At 39.2% G+C, this 14142-nt stretch overlaps 1 protein-coding gene across 2 annotated transcripts in view; it reads left to right on the top strand.

Moving 5' to 3' along the window:
* Nucleotides 1-4645: 4645 nt before the first annotated feature.
* parp8.S (poly(ADP-ribose) polymerase family member 8 S homeolog) overlaps nucleotides 4646-14142 on the top strand; it is a 169619-nt gene continuing 160122 nt past the window's right edge. For both annotated transcript variants that reach the window (XM_018244495.2, XM_041580576.1), the window contains exons 1-2: nucleotides 4646-5314; nucleotides 6079-6133. In XM_018244495.2, coding sequence (XP_018099984.1) covers nucleotides 5224-5314; nucleotides 6079-6133 — 146 coding nt within the window. In that variant the 5' untranslated portion in view covers nucleotides 4646-5223. The remainder of the gene's footprint in view (nucleotides 5315-6078; nucleotides 6134-14142) is intronic.

The following is a 14142-nucleotide window of genomic DNA, read 5'->3' as shown; positions in this document are numbered from 1 at the left end:
TTCCCCTACAGGCCAACTATATGTGGGCTGCTCTGCATATTGCCAGAATTATCTACATTTATAAAATAAAATATATTTTACCTCCTTACAGGAATAATGTAAAGAGTAGTGATGGGTGAATTTATTCGGATCTGCGGCAAATTTTGCATCTTGCCACCTGCAAATTGTTTTGCGAAACTCGCTTCAAAAATTCACCGGTGAAAAAAGTTGCTGAGTCAAAAAAGTCGCTCATGTAAAAATTGACGTGTATCTCAATAATTTTGACGCCCATTGGCTTTATTCGCAAATTTTTTCAGAGTTTCCCCAAATTTTTCAGCAATGCAAAATGGGACAAATTCGCCCATCGCTAGTAAAGAGTATTTCCACAAAATAGGGGTATCACACCAACCTCTTATCCAAACAAAAGGCAGAGCACCAATGTCAGACTGGGGTAACAGGTCCCACCAGAAAACCTTTGACCACAGGTTCACTCTCCACACTATTTTTACTTCTTTTTTTATTCTCTTTCTTTATTTTCTTTATTACTTCTCCTTATATATCATCATATATCTTTCCCTTGATATCTCATCTCATAAAGTAATGAGGAATATCCATGGTGTATGTATACAAGACAAAAGGTTGGGCGAGCAAGAAGGCCCACTGGAAGTTTTCTTGTTATCCCAGTGGGCCAGTGCAACACCGCTGAGCACACCTCATCTACAGTAAATAACTATGTAACTATGTAAATCACGCTGATGGGATTTAAATATATTAGATAAGATTGTAAGCTTTATGTCAATACTCCTATTTTTTATGGTTGCATTTACTATGGTCCCATTACACAGCCAATGGTTCTGTGGCTGTTAGTTCATGAAGTATGTTCCCATTATCCGGTTCTAGGGTCCTCCATCTATGGGAAGTTGAAGATGTTTTTTGTTATTTCTTGACCTGAACAGGGATTTGAAGCTCACCCATGTTTGGTACTTGCAATGTAGATAATTAATTTTCCACCATGCAGTCCCTTCTCCATTTTCCATCTACCTTGGCAAGGACCAAACATGAAGTGGATTCTATTTCCCTGTTTAGCTAAAATATTTTTGATGTTTCTTATACCATACACATTTCAGTGAGTAGGGGGAATAGAATATACTGCTCAAGTTTCAGGTGATGCAAGTGACCTCAGAGTTTATAACATAATTAATACGAAATAAACTTGACAGGTTATAATTACTGGTGGTTTTGAGTGTAATAAAAAGCATTGCCTCATCTGCTACTCAGTGTGTCTTCCTAATTTGCTCTCATCTGTCTGTGAGTGTGAGACCCTCAAATTTCATCCAACAGTTTTGATCTGGGATATGTTACAATTATTTGAACTTCGAGAACAGAGGTCCCAAACTTTTTTACCCGTGAGCCACATTTACATGTAAGAAGAGTTGGGGAGCCAACCTAATATGAAAAATATTCCTGGATGGTGCAAAATAAGTGATGTGATTGGCCATTTAACAGCCCCTATGTGGACTGGTAGCCTGTTAAAACTTGCCTCCAAGCCTGGAATTCAAAAATAAGCACCTGCTTTGAGACCACTGGGAGTAACATCCAAGGGGTTGGTGAGTATTACATTGCTTATGAGCCACTGGTTGGGAATCACTGCTCTAGAAGATTTTTCGATAGCCCAAAATATGTACCAGTCCATTACAAATATTTTTTCTTATGTCAATGTTTTGTTGAAATCTATGATATGGACCAAGTTCCCGTGTATCAAGAGATAAGAGCATTTTTCAGGTGAGCTCTAGCCCCCCTACACATATACATCATGCAAATTTCTCTTAAATCCCTCAAGAAATTCTGTGGCTCACTCATGGTGGTGCGGAGATTTTTATGTTGTGTGATTTCCATGACTAAACTCTTTTTCTGTTTAAATTAAGTGCTGAAATAATATGACTCCTTATAGATGTATGGGCCAAAAAAATGAAATGTTTTAATTAATTCATTAAAAGACTTAAAGATCATTGATGAATGCCCTGGACACAATTACAAAATGGCTTCCCTTGCTCATTCTGAAAGTACTTGTGTGCGACTCAGACTGGATTAATAATATCTGATGTTACTGATTAAAAGGAAGCCATGATAGTCTCTACTTGCAGACTTTGAATTTCCTGAACTCCTTCCCTTTCTTAAAGGACCAATAACATCAACATTTTTTTTAAAAAAAATTGTTTGTATAGATTGAAAAAAAACCCACCAAGACAAATGAAACTTTAAAATCACAAAGTCTTTATAAAGAAATAACTTACCGAAACTCAGCTTCCACTCCTCTTCAGAAAAGGCAACAGGGTGACCATTCATCGTACGGCGCTTGATTTCTCCTCCCTGGCTATCTCTTGTAAGGAAGGCAGGGAGGAGAAATTGAGCACCGCACAATGGATCTCTATTGCCTTTTCTGAAGAGGAAAGCAAGTGGAGTATCGGTAAGTTATTTCTTAATAAAAACTTTGTGATTTTAAAGTTTAATTTGTCTTGGTGTTTTGGTTTTTTTTTTCAATGTATACTAACCAATTTTTTTTTTTGAAGTTACTGGTCCTTTAAAGTGATGGACTTTGACTCGAAGTCCTTCTGCTTTCCGTAGTGGGTGGTGCACACCTCTGGAACTCGCAAAGACTTCATGTCCCATAACTTTACAATTATACAAGGTGAGGGAGGGGTTACATTACAGTGTCAGCCTAAGGGAGGCGGGGTCTGGTTCTAACAAAGCACAGACAGACTATTATATACACAGAGAAAAAAATATACATAGTTTTTATACACCTTTTTCATACAACCCCGACCAAATGAGCTTATGTCAAAAAAGGCAGTATATTTTTCCTCTAAACACACAGTTTTACACATTGTAGCAAAGCAAATGAGAGAATGTTATTTGTATTGCTTTGCTCTTTGTGTTTTATAGCTACACCCCATTTTGCCACAATATTAGGCCGGTATTATGTGGTCTTACTTGATTATTCATCACATTTCCGTTGCTTTCTACATCCTTCACTGACATGTCACACAGTTTGCCACAAATGTTTATATGTCTTCTTGAATGTTGTATTGCTTCACACTTTCTTGCAGCACTTATAGCAGCATTTTGTAGCACTTACAGCCTATTTTGCACCTGTTAATACAACACATTATTATTTGTTTCCTCTGTATAAGTAGTGCAGCCTGAAACTGCTGGGACCTGAATATTTTGAGGCCATCTTCTTTCTATTTATAGTCGGTTGATCTCTTTTACTGACTGTACATTAGGGCTGCTCTGTCCTCAGGGCATTAATCAATGAAGTAACAAGTGCTGCAGTTTACTGCCACAGACTGTAGTTTTACCTCCAACCACTAGAGGACTCTAGTTATATTACATGACTTTGCTGGCTCACATACTTCCTGGCAGAAGGTAAAAGCAGTCATGTGTTTTTGGTCAGTATTGATATTTCAGGTAAATGTAAGCTCTTCTCACCCTTGTTACAACCACTTGGCGGGGTCCTCAATTCAATGTTCACATCGACCTTGCCCTGAACCACCATATTACACCTTCAAGCCAGCCTCCATTCCACCTACTTTAAGTGACTTGCTCCTCCCCCTTCAATTTTCTATAGAAAAGGTGGCAACTCTAGTGAATGCCATTAAGGGAAGCTAATATAGCTCTTTCTGCTCTGGGCTACGAAATGCCATATAAGGGGCCCCTAGAGTTACATGGCCTGGCACCCAGGACTTACCCTACTGATTTGTGTGTCAATGATAAATTGCCAGTGACCACTAGTGAATAATTTTGCTGGGCATGCATTATAGCTGTAAATTACAGATAAAAGACAAAGAACATAATATATAGTGTAAGAGCTATAGGAAATAATTACTATATACACATCGTGTTGTGGCCCTGAATAGATTTAGGTGGTGCTGCATTACTGACTCCAAAAGGGGCAAGACCTTGTAAAAAGTCAAGGTATTTCTGGGAGTTGTAACTATAACCCATGTTGTATTACAGTATATGAAAATATCAAGATATAAGATGAGTTTTATGACCATATAAAGGCACAAGGTCATGGATCTCCAAGTATTTATGTGACAGAAATGACATCACTGAGCTCCGTTTATATGACATCATGATGACTTCACCAAGCAGCATTTATAAGGATATCATTTACAGAATATTCCTGTCTCATGTGTATTATATAGTTAATAAAGTACCCCCTCTTGTAAAATATAAGGATATTATAATTTACAGAGGAGTTTCATGACCATATAAAAACACGAGGCCGAAGGCCGACTGTTTTTATACAGGTCATGGAACTCCGAGGTAACTTCTAATATCCTCATATTTTTACAACTGGGGGTACTTTATTTATTATAATACACACATTTCAGTGAGTCATGTGACAGAAATGACATCTGAACTCACCGTTTATAACTGATGACATCAGAACTCACCATTTATAAGGATATAATTTAAAGATATTCATGGCTCTTGTGTATTATAGGAATATATTTGATAGGAGATAATTTTTTGTGTGTATTAAATAGCTTGCTACTTAGTATGTGTGTCAGCTGTGTGTGTGTGTGTGAGTCAGTGCGTAGAGTATATTCCCACACATATAATGCTCTGTGCTTGTCCCACATTGTGGGTGTGATTCCAGCGAGGCTGTGTGTGCGTGCTCAGAGCTATTGCCAACCTCGAGGCTAATTTATTTGTGCATATGTGTGTCTGTGTGTGTGTGTATGTGAGAATATTGAGGAGCTTCAGAGTGAATCTGCGGCTGTACATACACAAACTGCAGCCTCCTAGTCAGCTTCCCCCCTCCTCTCTTTGGTTGCTGCTGCCTGCACTCTACCTCTCGCCCTGTCTCTGTTCCGCTCTCTCCCTCTTACTGTGAGCTGCTGATTATTGTTATTATTCACTCTCGCTCTCTCTCTCTTTTGCACTGCTACTGACAAGCATTTGCCTGCGGGGGTGGTTTTCATCAACTCTTGTCTATTGTCAGCAAAGGAAATTGCAATAGAACGACAGCAGCAGTGGCAGCAGCAGCAGCAGCAACCGATCTCTTCTTCTTCAGCAGCAGCAACAGCAGCAGCAGCAACATCTTGGAATTGCCTTGCTTGGTTCTACTGGAAACGGAGACCTATTGGTTCTATTCTTTTTCTTTTTTCTTTTCAAATATTTCATTAAATATTGAACTGGGGAGTAAATAAGGCTGCTTTCCCAGGGATTTATTTCATGGGGATGTGTTCAAGGCAAGAGAGGATTCAGAAAGATATTGACATTGTAATCCAAAAGTGCAAGGCGGAGAAGGACTGCCTGTTTTCAGGTGAGCTTATTATTGGGATATAAGAAGGGGGGGGATGGAAAAATGGGGATAGATAGGTGGGCCGAGTCTTGCTGAGAAACTTAAGTGGACCATTTAATCTTCAGCTTTTAGAATCGTGTTCTTGCATGCAAAAAAAGGCACATTGGATACCAAATATTGGATATTATGAGATCATTTTAATAGGGGGAAGATGAACAGGTGGAAGACACAAATGCCTTCCCATGGTGAAACCAGGTAGTGCAGGTGTGGGCTATTGTAGTATGGTCAATGTGTGATTGGGGGGGGACATTGGAATCAGGTACATAGAGATGTCCAACTGCTGCTATTGGACTATAGCTCCCAGAATCCATGCACAGCCCAAGGTTATTAATGGGTGCTTGTACTAGTAGTTTAACTAGGGTCATGGGCTGGAATCCCTCTAGGAATCCCACTGGCCACATACAATTCCCCCTCCATCATTTTTACCTTTGCGTATTGGCTGTAGTAGATAGGAAGGCGGAAGCTTTCCCGGTGGATTCTCCCTTTTGTACATTGGGTTCCTTGGCAAGACTGCTGGTCAGCTGTGCCGTGGCATCCACAGACAAATTAAATCCCTCCGGTTGCCATAGTATCCTTAGACTTGTTGAAACAGGGGGGTTTTCCTGCATCTTCAGTATCCAGAACCTGCTGACATCATCACTAGGGAAAGAGGGTGGGGGGCTGTAAGGCTAAGGAGAGGCAACACAATGCCCTGTGATCTGATCATTTATTCTTTTATACCCTAGATTTCAGATACTCGGACTCCACATTCACCTTTACTTTCCTAGGCGGCTCCAAAAGGTAATTTCCCCTTTAAACGAGTTCTTCCATGTTATGCATTTGGTTGTGTTGCCATGGTGCTGGTTCTTCTCAGGTTGCTGCGTGAAAGCAAAACAGGGGACATGTTAAGCTAATTATATTAACCACTCAAGCTGTCCAAGGTAATGCCAAGGATAGGAATACTGTTAATTCCAGATCTCATTTTGTATAGGGAACTTCTTGATGAAAAATTCCTTCCTTAACACTTGATTTTTGGCTTGTATGGCAGGCCGAAACCATTGTGAAAGCAAGATTTCAAAATAGCATCTATTGCTTTGAGTGTTCTAATATAGGTACTTATAAGTGCATATAACATACGATCTGTAATTAAAGTAGTCCAAGTTAGGGTGAGATGGGGTCTCTGGGAAGGGAGTGTGACTGTGGGATAGCAGGTATAGTAGGGAGAGATCGTGCCTATAGTAACAGTGGAATAATAGTCTCTGGGAAGGGAGTGTGACTGTGGGATAGCAGGTATAGTAGGGAGAGATAGTGCCTATAGTAACAGTGGATAATAGTCTCTGGGAAGGGAGTGTGACTGTGGGATAGCAGGTATAGTAGGGAGAGATAGTGCCTATAGTAACAGTGGATAATAGTCTCTGGGAAGGGAGTGTGACTGTGGGATAGCAGGTATAGTAGGGAGAGATGGTGTCTATAGTAACAGTGGATAATAGTCTCTGGGAAGGGAGTGTAACTGTGGGATAGCAGGTATAGTAGGGAGAGATGGTGTCTATAGTAACAGTGGGATAATAGTTTCTGGGAAGGGAGTGTGACTGTGGGATAGCAGGTATAGTAGGGAGAGATGGTGTCTATAGTAACAGTGGGATAATAGTTTCTGGGAAGGGAGTGTGACTGTGGGATAGCAGGTATAGTAGGGAGAGATGGTGTCTATAGTAACAGTGGATAATAGTCTCTGGGTAGGGAGTGTGACTGTGGGATAGCAGGTATAGTAGGGAGAGATGGTGCCTATAGTAACAGTGGATAATAGTCTCTGGGAAGGGAGTGTGACTGTGGGATATCAGGTATAGTAGGGAGAGATGGTGCCTATAGTAACAGTGGGATTATCTCATTTTATGTGTGCAGAGTAAATAGCACTGGCATTACATACTGCAATAATTTTTCATGGGCAATATGTGGTCATCCACTGGCATGACCCAACATGACAAAGCACATACACAGGAATGCCAGAGGATGAAAAGGGATCTCTGTAATTTCCTTACTTGATGGCCTATGGTGGCACACATGCAGCTCTTGTTTTTCATGGGTGCTGGCAAGTGTGAGCACTGGAAATAACCATTGTGGGGGTGAGGGTCATCTGTTTTAGACAGAAGGCCCAGATGCACCCCTGAGACCAACTGCAACATTGTTTAGATTATATCACTGTAGAACTTGCAAACGTTCCCTTATGGAAGATATATCATAAATCCAAGACTGTTTGCAAGGGTAAAAAACTGTGGTTGTAAAGAGGTTCAAGGCATCTCAATCTGCACAATTTAAAGAGAATAATTTAGAGCTTATCCACTTGGGCGTTTGAGTCACAGGCTTGAATGCACCTCTATGTACGAGCTAATTGATTCCACTCTATTCTGCCTGGCTGCAACAACCAATATTCAGATCTGGGTTTTGCAGCCTACTCCTTCCATAGCAGATTTTCAATGCAAAACATTACATATTTATGTGTTTAGCTCAAATTCAAAACAAATTCCAAAAATGCACATTGAATGCTGAAAACCGGGCCGGACCAGGCTGGCCGGATGCCCTAGGCAACCCGGCCGGCAAGCCCTGCCTCCCGGGCACAACAAGGAGGGGTGAGCGAAAGAGGGGAGAGACAGAGGGGGATCGATTGAAGGGATGGAGGGACAGTGATGGAGGGGAGGGTGTCGGGAAGAATGGGGAGTAACTGAGAGGTGTGGACTAGGGGTAGGCAGAAGGCAATTTTAGAGGTAGCTGTCCAGCACCCCATATCATTGTGCCCTAGGCAGCTGCCTCTTCTGCCTACCCCTAGTTCCGGCCCTGGCTGAAAATGTAAAATATAGTTTTGATGGAATCAGAGTGTATTTCAATATACATACATTCAGATACCTTGTATACGAGCCCTTAGGGTATTGTGTTGTTGGTAAAATGTAGTTACCTGTAACGCCCCTCTAATGTAGCTATTACAAAAACAGGTTTTATAGGATTTTAATTCCATAATTCTGGAGTTATTTGGGTCCTTTTACTGCGGAAAAGGCTTTTGACTTCTGCAAAGAGAGGCCTCTTAATACAAAGAGCAAGTGCCCAATTAGTACTGACCTTTTCTTTGTTCCTGCTGAGAACCCCACGGGGGAGAGTGTAGCACTTATGTTGCTTATTGCGGGAATACAAGGGACAAGACAAATTGGGATAAATGAAATAGAGCCACAACAAGGCCTAACATGAAGCCTGTACGTTGTTCTTTTGACAGCAGGGATTAAATAGCTGCGTTGTGTAAAATGGTACAATAAGAAGAAATTCTATAAAAAAAACAGTATTTAAAAGTATGGCTCACCTTTAAGTTAACTTTTAGGGGTTATCAAAATCCGAATTTATCTCATTATTTTCTGAAATATACAATGACTAAATCTGCACGGGTTATTTCCCCTTACTTATCAATACATTTTCCTGTGTTGGAAAAAACATAAAAAATTCGTATCGTACAAATTTTGCGGATTTCCCACATGAAAACTTAGATTTTTGGCCAAAAATATTCGGATTATTGCACGAAACCCAGCGCATATCAGGATATATAAGGGACTTCTCCCATTGACTCATATAGAACCTCGGCAGGTCTAAGATGCCGGATTTTCGAATTTGGACGTTTTCCATCCTTGGGTATAATAAATCCCGAAAAATGTTAGGTTTTTTTTTTTCACAAAAAATTTGGATTTTATAGTAAAAAAAACCTCGAGTTTTTAGCATTCACACTTAATAAATAATCCCCTTAGTAGGTTATAGAATGGCCAATTCATCATATGACTTGCTACATCAAACTAAAAAGTGAATCCAAAGGTGAACAACCCCTTTAAGGTTAATGCAAGTGAGCTTTTTAATGTTTCTGCAATCAATATGCTCACCCTTCAATAATAAACCTCAAAGTGAAATCAAGGTTTTATTCTGTGAATCCAAATTCTGAATCCAAATTCTGAATCCATAGATTTCTGAATCATAGAGCTGCTCTGTGAGGTTTAGGCTTGCCAACTTTTTCTGAAAAGAAGTACTGACTTTTCTGGAACTATGTTGTTTAACTCTATTATTATCATTATTATTATTATTATTATTATTATTATTATTATTAATAATAATAATAATAATAATAATAATAATAATAATAATAATAATAATAATAATTGTTATTATTATTATTATTATTATTATTATTATTATTATTATTATTATTATTATTATTATTATCAATAATTATAATAACAACAATAATAATAGCATCAATCATTTTTACTTGCCAGGTGGCAAACTTAGCAAGGTTCCAAATTATCCAGTTGGTCATTTTGGGGTAGAACAGGGAGGGGCCGAAGAAAAAGAGGTGAAACAAAATTCTGGCCAGTAGTAGCACCGAGGGGATTTACATGTTAGCATACTTGTACATTTGAGTTATATTTTGTGTGTGACATGTGTATCAGTGGAACTATTTTCCAGCAAGGGTCGTTTTGACCTGGTTAATCAGAATTTATATGCACCTGCAGAAGAAGATGGACTATACCGATGTGCTGGTTTTATTGTGAAGGTTTAATGAAAAAAACATAATTATTAGAATAATGGTATTTTAATAAACAATGCTTCTTTCAGAATCAGACTTTATGGTATTGACTTGGAGTTATATGAGCAGGTGCTTCCAAAAAAGCAGCAGAACAAACATAAAATGATTTTCTAAAGCACAGTATGATAATAACCGCGCTCTAACATCACTCCAGATATCAATAAGGTCATAACTAGAGCTCAGCTGCTTTGCTCAAAGCACTCTTGGATTGTTTATAATAAACAAGCAAACTGTATTAAATGCATGCAAATACTTGTATGAGGAGGCCCTGCAGAACATGAATGATGGTGGATAGGCGGTGTGTTCAAATGGACAGATGGAATGGGTACTTTCATGGGGCACTCACCCACATACTGATATAAAAGCTTCCATATAAATGTACGGGGTAGATGGAGGGAGGGTTGCATGATCTCTGTTCTGTTAGCACTATAGTTGGCCAGTAGACAGGAGGGAAGGAGGAAAAGATGTTGGAGGAAATTCTGCTGAAGTGTAATTCACAATATATAAACCATACTGTATGTAGAAAGAAATAGGTGCCAGTGATGCTTAATCAGAAAGTGACAGTAACTTGAATAAGGAACAGCAGCAGTGAGGCCATTTGAGAGCACAGAATGTATATAATGAAATGGCCAGAATAGCAATGTTACAGAGGTTCATCCAGTAGAGACCTCAGTGAAATGAGTCCCCTCCAGTGGAAGGCTCTCGGGGAAGAATAGTTGGGTGTCATCTAGGGTGTTCACACTACAGTGGATCCCCCAATGCAAAAATAGACCAGCGCCTATGGCAACAGAAATCAGAAACTAATATAGTGTAATACGTTTAATCACTTAGAGCACCACCCAGTGTTGAGGAAAGTTTCTACAGGAGTGTTTCCCCCTTTTTATTTTTCTCCTTCATGAATAATATATAAAATCAAATATCCTTCAATTTAGTGCTGTGCACATTCTTGATGTCTAATCAGAAAGCCTCCACCAGAATGTCTACTTACATTTGATATACGTATCACATGTAGTAATCTTTCAAGCAGATCTCCCTCAAACCGCAGAATGTCTTCAGACTCCAAACAAAAGGATACAAAATCCAAAATAGTATAATACCATTTATTATATATATATAAAACTTCTAAAAAAACAATTACACTCACATTCAATTGTTTGAGGTCAGTGAGTAAATGTATAGTTCAAGCAGGTTGCTATTGGATTGCAGAGGAGGATCCTGCCGGCATATGGGTTCCCCTTGTGGTGCTACCTGCAACTAGATGTGACGTCACCTCTGCCTGACACATTTCGCTGAGCAAATCAGCTCCCTCAGAGGCCATTAAAAGATGCTTTTTCTAAACTGCCTGGTCTATTTCACATGTCCTATGAGTGTACTATGACAAAACTGACTTCCACTGCCTTTTACCTCATTCACAGGGTCCATGGAACTCAACTTCCATAACATCTTTGGTCACCTTGGGGTTTAAAAGGTCATCCTTTTTCTCCAGACTCCCGGCACATCCACCCTGGTACTTGGTGGAGACCATGTGAGCCATGTGTTTCCCCTCCACTTATATAAACCATAAGGGCAAGAACTTGCTGTGAAACCCCTGGGCCATTGGGAAACCTCTCTCCCATAAGGAATAGATGTAAGACTTCTTGAAGGAGATTGATTCTTTGGGTCCCCTACATTAGTGCTTTATTTGAAATGTTCACCACTGTGCAGATTGCTGGTGGAACGTTATGCAGACCAGTGGTTTAACTAGTCCGGCGGCCCACCGATTCTCCCTCCCCTCTAATTATACCACTGATGCAGACTGTAAGCGCTAAACTGAAGGTTTTACTATGCATTTGATTAAAGATGTAAATACTAAAGTATTTTTTTTACTGCAGATAAAAAAAAATCTAAATCCCACCAATGCAAAAGACCTTTATAAGCAATATAATATTATAATAATTTCTGCAAAGAGAACGGCTGTTATACTAGGTGCACTGGAGGTGCAGTATTGAATACTGATCGGCATATAAATTCGGCAGGCGTGCGATGAATCTCTGCATCTAGCGAATAAATTTGCTAAACTCCAGCGAAAATTTGTGGGGGGTCAAAAAAATTGGGACGCTCGTCGGAAAAGTCACTCACATCAAAACGGGCAAGCGTCAAAACTATTTGGACGCCCATTGACTTTAACCCCGGCGTCAAAATTCGAGTTTCTTAAATTTCTCAAATTCACAGGAAATTCTTACATTTTTCGGGGAAGCAAAACCGGAGGAATAGTCCATCACTTTTAGCAACTAAAAATTAAAGAAACACTACATGCCATTACTACCGATAACCTAAGATTGTGCTGCTCTAATTTTAATAAAAAAAAGTTAGAACCCATAAAAACTGCCACTTTGCCCCCACACCTCCCTCTCCTTTCTGAAATCGAATTCTCTGCACTGGGTCACAACAACAATAATCACCTACAGCTTTGAAAGTCAACTCAACCCAGTGCACCAGAGATATTTGATGGACAAACTGACTATAGGGGTAGACCCCAGGCAACCAAATAACATATTTGCATGAGGGTTATCCAAGTCATTAGTGATGGGCGAATTTATTCGGCAGGCGTGAATTTGCGGCGAATTTCTGTGTTTTGCTGCCAGCGAATAAATTGGCAAAATTACTGCATAAAATATATTGATTCAAAATATATTTGACGCTGGCACCCGTTGACTTTAATGGGCGTCAGAATTGTCGCCAGCGTCAAAAATATTTGGACGCCAGTGTCAAAATTCGTGATCCGCAAATTTTTCGGTGAATCGAAACTGGAGAAATTATCACTACTAGTCATCTATTAAGCTGACTTCCCATTTTCTAGAATAATTCATTCCTAGCAACCAATCATTCCTAGCAACCAGGGAGCAGTTGAAATTCTGAGTTTTCAACTGTGCACATATTTCAGCCAGGAAGACTGATTGCAGAATGTCTTATATTGCTCTTGACATCATTCAAAGCTAATTTTAACGTGAATTAGGCTTTTTTGCAAGAAAAAAAAATAATTTCCCATAGGGCCTGTAAACACTTTGTCATATAGCTATATATATATATATATATATATACCTGTACAGTAAATATTTGTATGTCTGTACTCAGATTAATGTGCTGTGAACAAACTGTACATGCCTGCAGCTAATCCGTTTCTACAGGTGACTATACCTGTTGTAATCTTTACTCGTCTAATATTACTGTTGGGCTTCATTTGCAAAGTATGAGGCAGGGTTGAAAGTGCTTAAAATGGATGAAAAGCTCTGTCTTTTTTTGCACTTTGCATCCTACACTTAGGGGGTATTTATCAAAAGCTGAAATTTTCTTACTCATTGCTAATTTATCTGAAAAACCACTTCAACCAAATACGCACAGACTCCCCCCCCCTCATTTATCAATACATTTTTTCAAAAATTTCTTGTCTGGGGAAAGACTCAATAAAATCGTTTAATAATCTGAATTGCACAATTTTTTTCTGATTTGTCACAAAACTGATTTTTTTCGGATTTGAAGCACCAAATCCACCAAATCTTTATATTATTGGACAGAACCCAGAGCAGATCAGGATATCTTCCAATTGCAAATGGACAATTGGCTTCTACATGAACTTGGCAGGTCTGAGATGGAGTACTTTTTTTTAACACCATTGGGGTCTCAAAATTTTTTTTATTTTTCCACTTTAAAAGTCCGACCAGAAAAAATTGGACTTATAAATAAATAAATAACCACCATAAGGTTGCACCCTGCGGAGGTTGCATTTAGCAAATTTTGTCTCATTTTGCGGAGTTTTGGCGAAGCGAAAGGGGTCAGATTCGCCCATCTCTAAATCTCAGCTCTCTTGAATGGCTTTTTTAGGGTAAAAAAGGCAAATCTAGATAAAATATCTAGCATCTGGGCACCATTAGTAATTAAAAGGGAATGCCTGCAAAGCCACCACACATTCACACAGTAAATACAGTATTTTAAATGCTTCTTTTCATTTATTTCCAGGGAACTCCCCCATTTAATACTGTATGCGTGTACAGTAGTTTTTATTTTATTTTGTTTTTATTAATGAGGCTGATTCACCAGGGTAGTAATACAGCACTCTTGATAACTGCACAATGTTTTACAGACTTACATTATTTATTTAGAGGCAGATTCCAGTTCTGTTTAAGAACCACATTTTTAGATTTCCTCTGTCCTCCATTCCTGG

Source organism: Xenopus laevis, chromosome 1S (assembly GCF_017654675.1).
Source record: "Xenopus laevis strain J_2021 chromosome 1S, Xenopus_laevis_v10.1, whole genome shotgun sequence".
Taxonomy (NCBI): Eukaryota; Metazoa; Chordata; class Amphibia; order Anura; family Pipidae; genus Xenopus; species Xenopus laevis.
This window is presented reverse-complemented; position numbering and strand designations above follow the sequence as displayed.